General features: G+C 46.6%; 1 protein-coding gene across 1 annotated transcript in view; it reads right to left on the reverse strand.

Annotated features, from left to right (window-relative positions):
- PLB1 (phospholipase B1) overlaps nt 1-11,749 on the reverse strand; it is a 127,174-nt gene extending 115,425 nt beyond the window's left edge. The window contains exons 1-2 of the mRNA XM_020886318.2: nt 11,359-11,749; nt 4,309-4,494 (exon numbers count right to left, since the gene is read on the reverse strand). Coding sequence (XP_020741977.2) covers nt 4,309-4,363 — 55 coding nt within the window. The 5' untranslated portion in view covers nt 4,364-4,494; nt 11,359-11,749. The remainder of the gene's footprint in view (nt 1-4,308; nt 4,495-11,358) is intronic.
- Nucleotides 11,750-13,740: the final 1,991 nt, after the last annotated feature.

Raw genomic sequence — 13,740 nt, forward strand, 5'->3', positions numbered from 1 at the left:
CAAATCTGGAACAGGACAAGGAGATAAAACCCTAACCTAACTAAAAGTGGAGATATCTGTATAAACACATCTTTTTAAAAAGAAAACTATGTTTCTTGTCTCTGCCGCTGAGAAAACTTAGACATAATGACGCTCCAGCAGCAATGAATACCACTAGCACCTGGATCTAAATAAAACCCCCTGTCAATTAGCATCTTAAAGGCATTGCTAACTGCAAGGCTGAAATAGGGAAAATAGATTAGTCTGAATAACTTGTTCCATCAAGTTAAAAGTGCTTAAAAATTGATGAGGAAACAGAAGTCAGCTTGGAGAGGCTCTCACAGGCCAAAAACTTGAGCATCAAAATGAATAAGCACAAGGCTGGGTTATAACATACTGATTAAAAAAAAATCCGTAAGTCCATTTTATCTTTTACAAAAGATAAATCTTAAAAAATGGGGTATTTTTAGAAGAGAATTTTTTTAAAGAGGAATGCCAACTAACAATAGAAGAGGAAACAGATAGACATTTAAAAGTCACCATCTTACACTCATCATGATAATAATTCAGGCAAAAATTATCAATGGATGCTAAAACCATTAGTTATAAGAACAGTCACTTGGTATCTCCCTACAAATTATAAATCACATGGGTAGGTACCTTTACAAGGGAGAAATCTGGCAGATACCACCCTAACCAAATTGTCAAATTTAACACCAATGAAAATATTTGTTAATACCACATGTATCCCTAAATGTTACACATCCAGGACAAAACACAGTCTATGTTGTATTTCTACCTGAAGAGTTTAGTCTGACTGTAGCAGTAAAGAAACAATTTGGAAAAATTCAAACTGCAGTGCACAAAAAAAGCAAGCCTCAATTTTTCAAGAACACAAAAATATAAAATAAAAAAGAAAGCAGGAAAAAAAGCTAAAGAACTATTCTAGATTAAAAGGGATTAAAGAGGCAGAAAAATAAATGCAGTGTGTGGTCTTTGGTAAATCTAACAAGCAATGACTGAAAAAATGAACAAAATAATACAAAGCCAATTAACTTATTCACCATATTAGAGTAAATCATACAATCATCTCAATAAGTGCAAAAAATGCATAAGATAAAATTCAGCACCCACTCATGATTTTTTTTTAAACCTCTTAGTGAATTAGGAATAAAATAGAACTTTCTTAGTCTCTACCTACAGAAAAGCCCAACCATCACTGCTATGAAAAAATTGTAGTTGGAGGCACCAGCCAGCACAGTAAAGCTAAAGAAAGAAAAGGTACACAGGTTGAAAAAAGAGCAACCAAACTGTCCTCATTAGCAGGATTGCATCTACAGAAAATTCAAAAGAATTTACCAGATAACTTACTAAAATTTTTAAGTTTGTACATGTAAAGTCGCTCAGTTGCGTCTGATTCTTTGCAACTCCATGGATTATAGCCCGCCAGGCTTCTCGTCCATGGAATTTTCCAGGCAAGGATACTGGAGTGGGTTGCCATTTCCTTCTCCAGGGGATCTTCCCAACCCAGGGATCAAACCCGCAATGCAGGCAGACTCTTTACTGTCTGAACTACCAGGGAAGCCCAAGAGTTTAATTGGGTACAAAATGAAAATTTATTTCTATATATCAATAACATTTTCAAAATGATAATTCAACATTCCATTTATCATATACCAAAAAAAAAATCACATAACTAAGAAAAAAATTGAACAAGACACATGCAAGACCTCAAAGAAAACTATGAAGCATTGAGTGACATTAAAGAAGACTCAATATTGTAAAGATATTTATTTTCCCCTAAACTTGATTTATAGAATTAAAAGCAATTTCTATCAAAAGTCTGACAGGTTTTTTGGGGGGTAAAAATTGACAAATAGTAAAATTTATATGAAAGTTCAAAGCCAAGTCACTTCTAAAGAAGAAGAAAAAATAGATTTGTTTTTCCCAATAATAAAGCTTACTATAAACCTATAGAGTTAAGATAATGTGCTCCTGGCACAAAAATAGACAAAGCAGTCAATAAAGTAAAACAGATTTCAAACAGATGCAGGCACTTGTGAATCCTTTATATGTGAACAGAGGTGAGGACGCAGCCAACTGTTCAGTGGTGCTGAGACAATCAGATATTGTGTGAGAGGAAAAAAAACCCACTAGGGCTTCCCTGGTAGCTCAGCTGGCAAAGAATCCACCTGCAATGCAGGAGACTCTGGTTCAATTCCTGGGCTGGGAAGATCCCCTGGAGAAGGGAATGGCTACCCACTCCAGTATTCTGGCCTGGAGAATTCCATGAACTGTAGAGACCACGGGGTTAAAAAGAGTCAGAGTCGGACACGTCTGTGCCATTTAAAAAGGGGGGGGGGGGATGGTTCTCCTCTTACATTAGTCACAAAAATTAATCCCGGATGTCTTTGAAATGATCCATGGAAAAAAGCAAATTTATAAAATTTTTAGAAGGAAATATAGGATAATATCTTCTTGACCCAGAGACCAGAGAGAAGTTCTTAAAGACAACACAGAAAGCACAAACCAAAAAAGATTAAAAACCTTTAGAAATGGACAGGCAATATACAAACAGACAATGGCCAGACCATAGATGACTACAACTTTGACCCACACATCTGCAGTAGACAGGCAAGGAAGCCCCTCACCACCCCCGTAGCAGTCAGCCTAGAACGGTCAGGACCTGGTCCATGTCTATGTTACCCCTACTTTGGTCCCTGCCTCCAACACAGGATGAACCAGAGAAGCTGAGTATGTTTCCTAGGGCCTGCCTTCCAGTTAGCCACCTGCAGCTATTTTCCTTCTGGCAACTGCCGCCAATCAGAGCACCCCTGAAACCTTCTCCTTTTTGGTCATCAAGCTTTCCCACTCCTCTGCCTGCCTTGAAGCCATCTCTGCCCAACGCAAATGATAGCAGCTGCCTCCTGGCCATAGCAACTTTGGAGTAACACACTGATGTGCTCAGACTCTTTGTGACCCCACGGACTTTATCCTGCCAGGCTTCTCTGTCCAGGGGATTTTACAAGTAAGAATACTGGAGTGGGCTGCCATTTCCTTCACCAGGGGATCTTCCCAACCCAGAGATGGAACCCACGTTTCTCAGCGTCTCCTGCACTGGAAGACGAATTTTTTTTACCACTGTGCCACCTGGGAAGAACCTCAGAATAAATGCCTCCATTTGTTCTCATTTGGGTGGTCTCCCTCTGGGGTTTCCTGGTGAATTTACTTTCCCCTAAATTTAGAATTTTGCTCTCTTAAAGTCTCTACAAAGAGACTGGAAAAACAAGCGCCCAGAACAGAAGACATTTTTGGTTATACCAAATGAACAGCAAGTGCACAGCGCATATTAAAAACTAAAACAAAATAAAGTAGGGAAAAGGACAAATCTTTGGGGAAAAGATGGGAAACACACAAGAATAGGCACTTCACAAAAGAGGAATTCAAATGGTCAATAAAGATTCCTAGGCCTCAGGAGTAGTCAGGAAAATGCAGTCTTCCCATACAGGGAGCTAAGCAGTCACCATCTTCCACCACCATACCTACCTCCCACCCCAGAGACTGAGAAAGCAGTGACATGTCCTAGGTAATTAGTAGAAGCAGGGCTTGGAGGCCAGCGGGCCCTGGCCTCTACCCCCACCTCCTCTCTCCGTCAGGGGGCTCCAGGGCTTTCCCACTCTGGGCCCAGGCCTGTCATTTGGAGAGAGTAAAAAAGTCACTTTTAAGGCCGACTTCAGATTTAAGAGATTTTGCCTTTCTGGACAAAGGGAGAAAGGAAGAGCCAGGGGCCGGGAGAAGAGGGGCAGAGGCCCAGTCTTCTAACTATTATCTCTGAGGAGTCCAGAGCCCTGGCTGGGTGACCTCTTGTTTCAATCAGGGCCAGTATCCCTAAAAAGCATGGGGCCATCCCTTAGCATTTATCATCCTCAAATCTGCCTCCCTCTCCCCTTTCAGCAAACAAAAACAAAAACAAACCAAGCAAAGCCCATGCGATCATACAAATGGGCTTACCATCAGTGGTAGCAGAGGTATCAGTATCTCCATGTTAAGAATCAAGGTCCAGGGAGGTAGAACTTGCCCAAGACCACACGGCACAGAGAAGGAGCAGCCGGGGGCCTACCCCCACTGCTTGCTTCCCCACCACGGGGCTGCAGCCTGCCTGCACCTTCTCGCCTGTTCCAAGACCCGCCTCTTCCCCACAGCTGTAGGCACTCAAACTTCTGCCTTGCAACCTGCCCTGCTCCTCTCCCAAGCTCGGAGCAGAAGCGACGTGGGACACACCTGCAGGGCAGAGCCATTGGTTGCCCAATGAGCAAAAGGTGGACTTACCTTGCCCCAGAAGCAGTAGCAGTCCCAGGAGGAAAGCGCAGGGCAGCAGCCCCATGCCGGAACCTTCCAGATGTCTGCAGACTAATGGGCTCTCACTCTTCCTGCGGCTTTTATGCTCCTCTGTTGTCTGATAGAGCGCCGGTCATAAATTTTATTGTCTTCACCTTTGAGAGGGGCCGTGGCCAGCTATAAATGATAAATATTAACATTTAGGCAGAAGACTTCTCAAGGTAGATGGGTAAAAGATGGGTGGCACATTCTAGGCAAAGGCACCAGAAGACCAGGACCACACAGCCCCCTTCGAGCAGCCTTCCAGGATGGTGAGGGTTCAGAAATTGCTAGTGTCCAGGCACTGGAAATGGAAGGTGTTGGGCTAGAATCCCGGGTCAGAGCTTGGGGTCATCCCTTAGGTTAGCCCCAGTTTTTCTGCTGTAAGTTATGGAAATGAAAGCCATGAGAGGATTGAAAGTACCTTGTAACATTTGTAAACCAAACGGCCACCTCCAAACGTGAGGTCTTTGAGTGTGCAATGCGTTCCCACGGTGTCTCAGGAGTGCCAACGGGCTCTCTGGTTTGGTCGGTGCAGAGAGGTTTTCTCAGATCCCCCCACCCCCAGAGCCATGGGTGGTTGGGAGTGTGGGGCTGAGGTGCATGCCACACACTTACTGGCTGCATGTTGAATTGACAGATGTAAGCCAGGAGACAAGCCATGGAGCTCATTGGATAGAATCAGAAGCTTCCTTTGGGCAAACAAAGCCAGAATACTGCGCTGGGTCGAGGCTGAGCAGATGGAGCTGGAATTTAAAGTGTGGGTGACAAAATAGCCTTGAGTGTGAAGCTGAAATTTTTTCCGCAAGTATCAGGGAATGATGACCCATGGTTAATAAAACAGATGTATTTAAATCGTCCTTGCATTACGGCCACCCTAACAGCACCAAAGCCGAGAGCCTGGCTCCAGAGATCTAACCAGGAGACTGGATCTGGTTTCGATCATCCAGCTCAAGTCTTGATCTGCTGACATTTTTCTCAATTGCATAAAATCATAGTTGGGTTGTCTTACGTATAAAGTGAAGACCAAGTGGGTGGCCCCTTTGTTTCTGACTTCCAGATATTAAGACGTCTTCCTTTCTCACTTGCTCAGAATAGTGTGGCTTGTGGGTGACCACAGGTTTAGCCATGCCAAAGGCTCAGCCTCAGGGCGACACGAAGGTCTCACGTCACACCAGGGGTACGGAGGCAGTGACTCAACTTGACCAGCTGGCCATCCACTGGTCCTGGAGCCTGGCAGAGGGTGGCACACAGGCAGAGAAGGAAGAAGTAGTAAACCCAAGATGAGTCTGCAGGGGTCATTTGAGCATAGGTACTTCTGAGCATCTGACCCATGTTTTCTGTTTTATTCCTAACTTATTTTTAGTTTTTGGCCTCATCGCCCAGTATGGGGCATCTTAATTCCCAGACCAGGGATCAAACCCATGCTCTCTGTAGTGGAAGCATGGAGTTTTAACCACTGGACTGCCTGGGGAAGTCCGTGACACTTTTTATCTTCACCAATCTGCCCATAAGCTTAATGAGAGATCCAAAGCTCCCATTCTAAGATGATGTTAGGAGTCCAGGAGTCAGCTCCAAGCCACTAGCAGCTTTGAGGAGCACCCCTGAACCTGCTTGGACTGCATGAGTGTTCACAGGTCCCCACTCATGCTTAGGTCAGTTGCAGGTAGGGTTGCAAGCACAATGAGAAATGGACAGAAATAGCCCAGAGTCCATGTATCCCCTTCCATCTCTTACTGCTTCTCTGCATGACCATTATGGCCCAACTGGAGTGACATACGTACCAATCTCTCACCTCTTTCCCATTTAGAAAAACGGAGAAGTGATTTAAAAATCATCTTGAACCTTTGTGAAGCATTTTTGTATACTGAATTACCTCTTAGATAAAAAAATCTTTGAGTCCTGTCAGTGCATCAGGAATTCTCACCACCTGTGTGGTAGCAGGGGAATAACATTTCTTGGGCACCCTTGTCCCCCTCTGTGGGGTGCTCTTCACACGTCTTAGTCTAATTAGCACCAATGACCTTTGTGATCTGTTAGCAGCTGTGAAAACAAGGGAAAAAGGACTTGCCAAACTCCCAAAATTTATAAACTTGTTCTCTGATTTTTGCTACTAAAATATCGTATGAGGAGGACATGTAGACATCTAGAGATTAGAAGGTGCTCCATATCAGATTTTAGCAACATTCAGCAGATGTTCCTTTAGGGAAAGGCACAGCCCTAGGAATTAAAATCTTTCAGGGATGGCAGTCCATGCCTTGGTCAGAAGGCATTTTGGTGACTGAAAAAGCTCTGTGCTTGCTGTTAGTTCTTGGGGCTGAAAAAGCCAAGGGCTTCCCTTGTGGCTCAGTTGGTAAAGAATCCACCTGTAAGGTGGGAAACCTGGGTTTGATCCCTAGGTTGGGAAGATCCCTTGGAGAAGAGAAAGGATACCCACTCCAATATTCTGGCCTGGAGAATTCCATGGGGCGGAAAACAGTTGGGCAGGACTGAGCAACTTTCACTTTCACCTTGCTGTTGTCCAAGAATCCACAAGGGGGCGCTAGACCAAGGCTCGGCCACAGGGCCTGTGTGGATTAAAGGGGCACTGGCCTTAGAAGAGTATTTTCGAACTGAAGGGTTACAATTTATTATTATCCCACAAATTTTATTTGGTGGATGATAATCTCATTTAAAAAACTGAAAAAGATATAATGTAGTGGAGTGCATTTTATGTAGTAAGGATAAGTAATGTTCTAAGAAACTTTAATTTCAACTAAACCTGGTGATACAATACTACAATATGTATTTCTAAACATGGATCACAGTGAAAAAGAAAGAAAAAACCCCACTACCTCAGAGAGTAGTTGATCAGATCCACAAAGAAATCCCTAGACTTCACTAAAAAGAAAGCTGATTTGTTTTTCCCTTGGGGGAAGAATACAGCTACCCCAAATTCCCATGTGCCAGGAGCTAGAAGCCATTATGGAAAGTGAGTCAGTCGTTCAGTCGTGTGCAACTCTAGGACCCCATGGACTGTAGCCTGCCAGACTCCTCTGACCGTGGGATTCTCCAGGCAAGAATCCTGTACTGGGTTGCCATTTTCTTCTCCAGAGGATCTTCCCGACCCTGGGATCAAACCCATGTCGGTCACCTCTCCTACATTGGCAGGTGGGTTCTTTACCAATAGCACCACCTGGGAAGCCCACCATACTTGTGATTAGATCTGGGCCTTGGGAAGAAAGTACAAACCAAGCTTTTAGATGGTTGTGAGCAAGGAGCAAATAAAATTATTCTCTTCTTTCAACAAAGGAAAATCTAGTCTTTGGCTCTTAGGTGTGCTCTGGCAGTGAGGTAGAAGTGTATGCCTGTTATTTAGGACAAGTACCCATTGGGGCCTGTTCTAAAGAAGGTCCATAGCTGGAAGAGGAAGGGTACACGTCAGAACTGTGGGAGGGGTGGAACCAGGAGTGTCAGTTTCAGAATAATCTGCACAGATGACAGTCAGGCCCTGAGAAGTGTCTGCCACACATTTTGGCTTTTCTGAAGCACCTACTGGCCTTCACCATGACAGCCTTGTGTCACTCAGTTCTGCCTGAAAATAGTCCCATGATCCTGGTGGGTTTCCTGAGGGAGACGTTAGGGCTTTCTCTTCCTGCCATCTTAGCATTCCTAGAACCCCTCCCTGCAGAACACCTAGCTCGATGTCTTGCATGTACAAGGCCCTCATCAAATCTTCATTCATTGGTTGGATATTCTCCAAGAGCAAAGAGACAACTGGTCTAACCAAACCTATGTTCTCCTAGCCCTTCCTGGTCACAGAAGTAAAAGGAGGCTTAGATTAGGCATCTCCAGACCTGAATGTTACCCAGACATGTGTTCCTGTGGATACAAAACACATTCTATGTGAACACACACACCAGTAAAACACTGTCCAGTGTGAGTGACTGAGCAGATTTAGCTTGCCTGGGGCAGAGGACTTTCTTACAATCAATGTACTAAAGATAAGAGTTCAGTTAAGAAGTGAATCAGTAAGAGACAAAGTGAAGAAGGGACCAGCAATGGAGGTCTAGGGAAAAAAATATGATTTTCAAGTATCACAGCCTTATTAATAAAAAGAAAAAGAACAAGAGGATAAATCCCAGTAGAATGCACACTTCACTTCATGAGACCTGACCTCTTTGTCCTTTGCTATGTCCCCAGCCGCTGGCACATTGCCTGTTGTAGCAGGCATTCATTCAATGTTGGACAAATACATGAATGAATGAAATAATAAAAAGGAAAGAAACCAAGACTGCTATAAAAAGATCAGCTCAATAGTGCAGAACAGAAAAGATGAAGAGAATACACATTCTGTTTTAGAATAGAACATTGAGGAGAAAGAGGCATGATATTCCAATACCATGTCGCAGGATGGGAAAAATAATGGAGAAGCAATATTGAGGCACTCAGCCCATGGTCTTCCCCCAGGTCATACCATTATTCTCCCACCTTGTGGTTCTCAAGCCTGGCTGCACAATGGAATCACCTGGAGAGCTTTTTAAGAAAAATACCTGTGGGGGACTTCCCTGGTTGACCAGTGGTTAAGATCCCATTCTTCCAATGCAGGGAGAGTGGGTTCCATCCCCAGACAGGGAACTAAGATCCCACATGCTGAGCAGCCAAAAAAAGAAAGAAAGAAAATACCCTGGCCTTGGCTTTACCCTTGGACATTCTAAATTAAACAGGAACTTGGGCATCAAGTTCAATGATGGATTCTAGTGGAGCCAGGCCTGCCCAGTGCCCAGCACTGAGGGATGAGCAGGCTTCATCTCTGCTGTTCTGGATGAACCAAAGGTCCAGGGGATGCAGCTTGATGCCAGGACAGGCTATGGATGCTGATAAAGTCAGACTGACCTGGCAGCCTCTCCAGAGAGGAAACCCACATGAACGTATTGGGATTTCCCTCTGAGGTCAGGGAGTAGATGGGACAGGGCCAGATCCTGGTGTCGGGAGACGCCCAGTCCTTGAGTTCCAGGCTGTGTGGGCTCCAGTTCACCTGCAGGCCTTTTCTCTTCCTGGTTTCCTGATCTGTGAAACTGATGGCATGAATCCCATTCTTACATGCAATATAAAAAACAGGAGCCTGGCAACTGGGGAAGCGGTGAGGTGAGCTGCCTCCTTCAAGCATACAGGGTACCCACTCCCAAACAGCCCTTTGCACAGAGAAGGGCGTCGTCTGACTAGCATTTACAGATGGGGAGTGTGAGACACCCCCAGCATGAACCCTGACATCCTCAAGTCACACACTTGTTGTCCCTCTCTCCCCTCTCTTATCCACCACCTCCAAACACCGAGCCCCCCAGGACCCCCAGTTCTTCCCAACCTCTACGCTTCCCAGCACATGGAAGATGGAGCTACTTGCACAACACTGAGTGAGCAGAAGGGGCAATCTGCAGCCTGAAATGATCAGCCAGGACTGCTCCCACACTTCTTCCCCACCTCCCCCCTGCCACCTTTGCCACACCAAGCAGGGCTGGGCACGGGGGATCGTCAATGCCTTTGTATATCTGTACACCTTATGCACCTACACCCAGGTGAAGACTTGAACAGCATTTGCTAAACACCTACTAGGTGCCAGGCATCTTCTAATCCAACTCAAAAATGAATGTTATCTCATTTAATACCAGTTATATCCATGCAGGTTAAAAGCCACAACTAAAGTCACCCAACAGGTAAGTTGTAAACAGGAGGTTCTGACCCAAGGCTTCTACCTCCATGTCTGTTAGTTTCTTCTTGGCATGATTGAGAGATGAACCCACTGAAGCCCAGGAAGGTTCTTGATGGTGCGTTGATGGAGGGCAGCCTCTGGCCCATGCACCCAGTTTGGTGGGAGAGTCTGGCCATGTGACCATTCCCTCCTGGGTACTGAGTCTGAGCAGACCACCCAGCCTGACTGCCTCACAGGCCAGGCCTGGGGCACCCACTAACCTGTAGGGGAGATGCTGTCCTCCGTGGCTCCATCTCAGGAGGACCAGCGGACCAAAGAAGGATACCCTGCTCCATCTCTGCTAGTGACGTACTTTCCCCTCCCAGGGAGGATCCTACCCAGAGGCAGGAAAGCAGCAGGGATTAGGTCAGAACTGGTCAGAGAGGGCACATAAACCTTAGCAGCCATCTCGTCAGTCCCCTCCACCCCACTGTACAGTGGAGAAGAGTGACGCAAAGAAAGCAGCAGGGCCGGTCTGTGACTGTGAGCTAGGTCTTGTAGTCCCTGTTTCGAGTCCAGGGCTCTTTCCCACTCATCTTGCAGGGCTGGGTCACCCCAGAACACTTGCAACAATGGAAATTTTAGGCCAGTTTTACCGATAAGAAATGAAAACCCAAAGAGGATTAGGAACTTGCCCAGTTGCTCAGCTACTCAGGGTAGAACCCAGGGCACTTGCCCTCTCTACCACAGCCCAGGAATGGCCAAGTTCAAGTCAGAGAGACTAGGCACAGACCTCGCACTAGCAGATACCAACTAAAACCCTGGGCCCACACTTCTGGGCTTTCTGGGAAGGGGTTTTCTGTGGAGACAGGCTGGCCAACATAGCCAGTAGGCACTAGAACACAGGAGAAGCTCTTCTCGGGAGCTTCTAGAGCTGAGGTCCCCAGGGCAGGGGTCAGGGAATGCCCTGGGGGGAGAGAAGTGGTGGTGAGAGTACTTTGCCCACTGTGGGGTGGGCTGGGGGGACACATAGAATTGTGCTATGTGGTTAAGCTTTCTCTTATTTGATCCTTTTTGCATCCTTGGAGAGTTATGATCTGCCCTTCAAATCCAAAGGGTATATAACCAAAGTCTCCTGGTCTTTCCTGGGGATCTCATATGCTTAAGGCCATGCTAGGAGGCTCCTGGCTCCCGCAGCCCCAGTCATCATGGCCTGACCCCACTTGCCTCCCTGGCCTGTGTTCAGAGCAGACCTCCAGCTGGGAGGGTGTCTCCCGGACCACGGAGCCAAAGGAGGAAGAGAGCCTGTCTACCACCGAATCAGGGCAGCTTACCGGCTGTCAGTGTCTTTGATCCAGGCTGCTGATCCAGGAGGGGGCCTCTGGGCCTTTGGCTGTGGGATCGGGGATGGGTGCCGTCTGGCATCACCAGCTTGCTGTGGGGCTGGGCCGCCAGCCACCCCCACACACACCGTGTGCAGTGTTAATAGCTTCGGTAATGATGATGATACATGAGTGTGTCCGCTTGGCTGGCTCCCTGTTTACCTTTGATGAGCATCACCTGGGGTGAGGGCTGTACACGTGGCCCAGGAGGGGTGGGGTCCCTTCTGTCCCAGGGTGCTGATGCAGGGGGCCTGCTGGGCAGAACTGTGCTGAGTTCCAGCCACCAGGACAGACAGGCCTGGACCAGGCTTAGCTCTGAGGACCTTTGTCACCACAAACTCTGGTTTCCAGGGAGCACCTGTGTTCCCTGGAACACAGGTGTGTTCCTCACTGTTGATAGAGACAGGCCAGCCTGTTCTTATTTCTCTGATTCTAGAAGGACCTTGTTTATAACTGGAGGGTTTTATAATTGGTTCTAACCCAAAGAGAAAGTCTGAGAAAAAGGAATTTTCAAATTCCTGATTTTCTTCATTCTAAGCCTTATACATTTTCATACTGTAACGTATCAGAAAACAGACTCTGATAAACCACAGAAAGGTTTAGAAACCTGCCCAAGATCACATAGAATACAGGTGATGAGGCCCGATTTTTGATACTGATTCTTCTGCCACAAAGGCCTGTCCTCAAAACCCTAGACAGAGCACTGCCTTACTTTTGTTCATTCCAGTTTGCTCCTTCCCTGACTGCTACCCCTCTTCTCAGAAAATGACCCACATGCTTCTAGTTTCCTGGGTTCTTCTCTCCAGCTGTTCTTTTTCTGCTTCCTTTGCCGGCTTCTCAGGATGCTGGCCTGGGCCCTCCTCTGTCTATTTCCTTGTCTCCTAAGGTGATCTCATGTACACCCCCCACCCCAACTCATGGCTTCATTGAAAATCCATGCATCGGTAACTCCCACATTTCAATTCCCAGCCAGTCCTTTCTTCCAACCTTCAAATCCCATGAACTCATGGATTCATTGACTCAGTATCTCCACTGTGATGTTCCATAGGACCTCAAACTCAAGAAACTAAGAACTGAACGTATGGTTTTCCCACATTCATTTGCATTCCTACAGCAAATGGCAACAGTGGTTATAGACAGACCCAAGAATTATTCTTAAAAACTTCATCTCCTCAGTCCCAACATATCATTCATTGCTGAGTTCCATTAATTCTGGACCCTAAATCACCTCATGAGTCTCCAGTGTGTGCTAATGATTTAAGGAGAAAACAAGAACTGCCCACCTTGTGATCAAGAGGCTTATCCTTCCTCCCATCACATATTGCCAGGAAACAAAGCAATTCTTCCCCAAATTCAAGGCTAAGTCCCTTAGTCAGGATGCCTTTTCCCCTGTGGCCATCTCCTCCCTGGAGCTTGTACTCCAGGCCCTCTCTGCATCCCCTGTCCCCCAGCCCAGGTGCTCACACCTTACCCAGCACAGGATGGCACGCATCTGCCCATAGCTCGGTGAGCAAAACCCCGGCACATCATCCCTGAGAGAGGCCTAAGAGCCAACACATGCTTCCTGAGCTGCTTCTGTGTGCCCTGGGAGGCCCCTGACCTCATGGAGCTTAGATTCTAGGCAGCTACAGAGGGAAACATGAATTTGTTTTACAAATGCATGTAAGAGGAGGATATGGAAATGTGTGCCCAGGGGATCTTTCCTAGGCTCATTTCAAGACTCTGTGGTTAGCAGGATCCTGGGAAAAGCCAGGGTGACTGCAATGCGGAGAGAAGGGAGACGGAGGCAGGGGAGGTAGGAGGGGCTATTCAAGCCTCATAGGCCTCAGTCACACCTGGGCCTTTATCCCAAGAAAAACCAGGAACCAATGAAGGATCAAAATGGGAAAGTGACAGGATCTACCTGATGTTTTTAAAAGTGAACTGATGGCTGAGTGGACTAGGGACCATAGGGAGACCAGTCAGGAGGCTGTCAGCCTTTGGGCAGGAGGTGGAGGAGGTCTGAAGCACGCTGACAGTGGTGGGGATGTAGAGATGCTCAGGAAGTCAAACCTATGGATTATGCACAAGAGGGGAGGAAAACTATCTCCATTTCTGGCCTGGGCACTGACCCTGACAGTGGTTCACACACTAAGTAGGGACCACAGGGCAGGGAGGAAGGGTTTGGAAGAAGGCTGAGGGAAGACTTCAGAAGTCTTCAGAAGTGTCACTCTGGACACTCAGGAGATGCCAGAGGGGCAGCAGATGAATGGATCGAAAACTCTGCAGAGAATTCTGAACCAGAGTCTTGTGGGAGTCAGATGGCCGTTCCAGATGTGGGATGAGTTTGCCTAG

This window comes from Odocoileus virginianus, chromosome 2, assembly GCF_023699985.2.
Source record: "Odocoileus virginianus isolate 20LAN1187 ecotype Illinois chromosome 2, Ovbor_1.2, whole genome shotgun sequence".
Taxonomy (NCBI): Eukaryota; Metazoa; Chordata; class Mammalia; order Artiodactyla; family Cervidae; genus Odocoileus; species Odocoileus virginianus.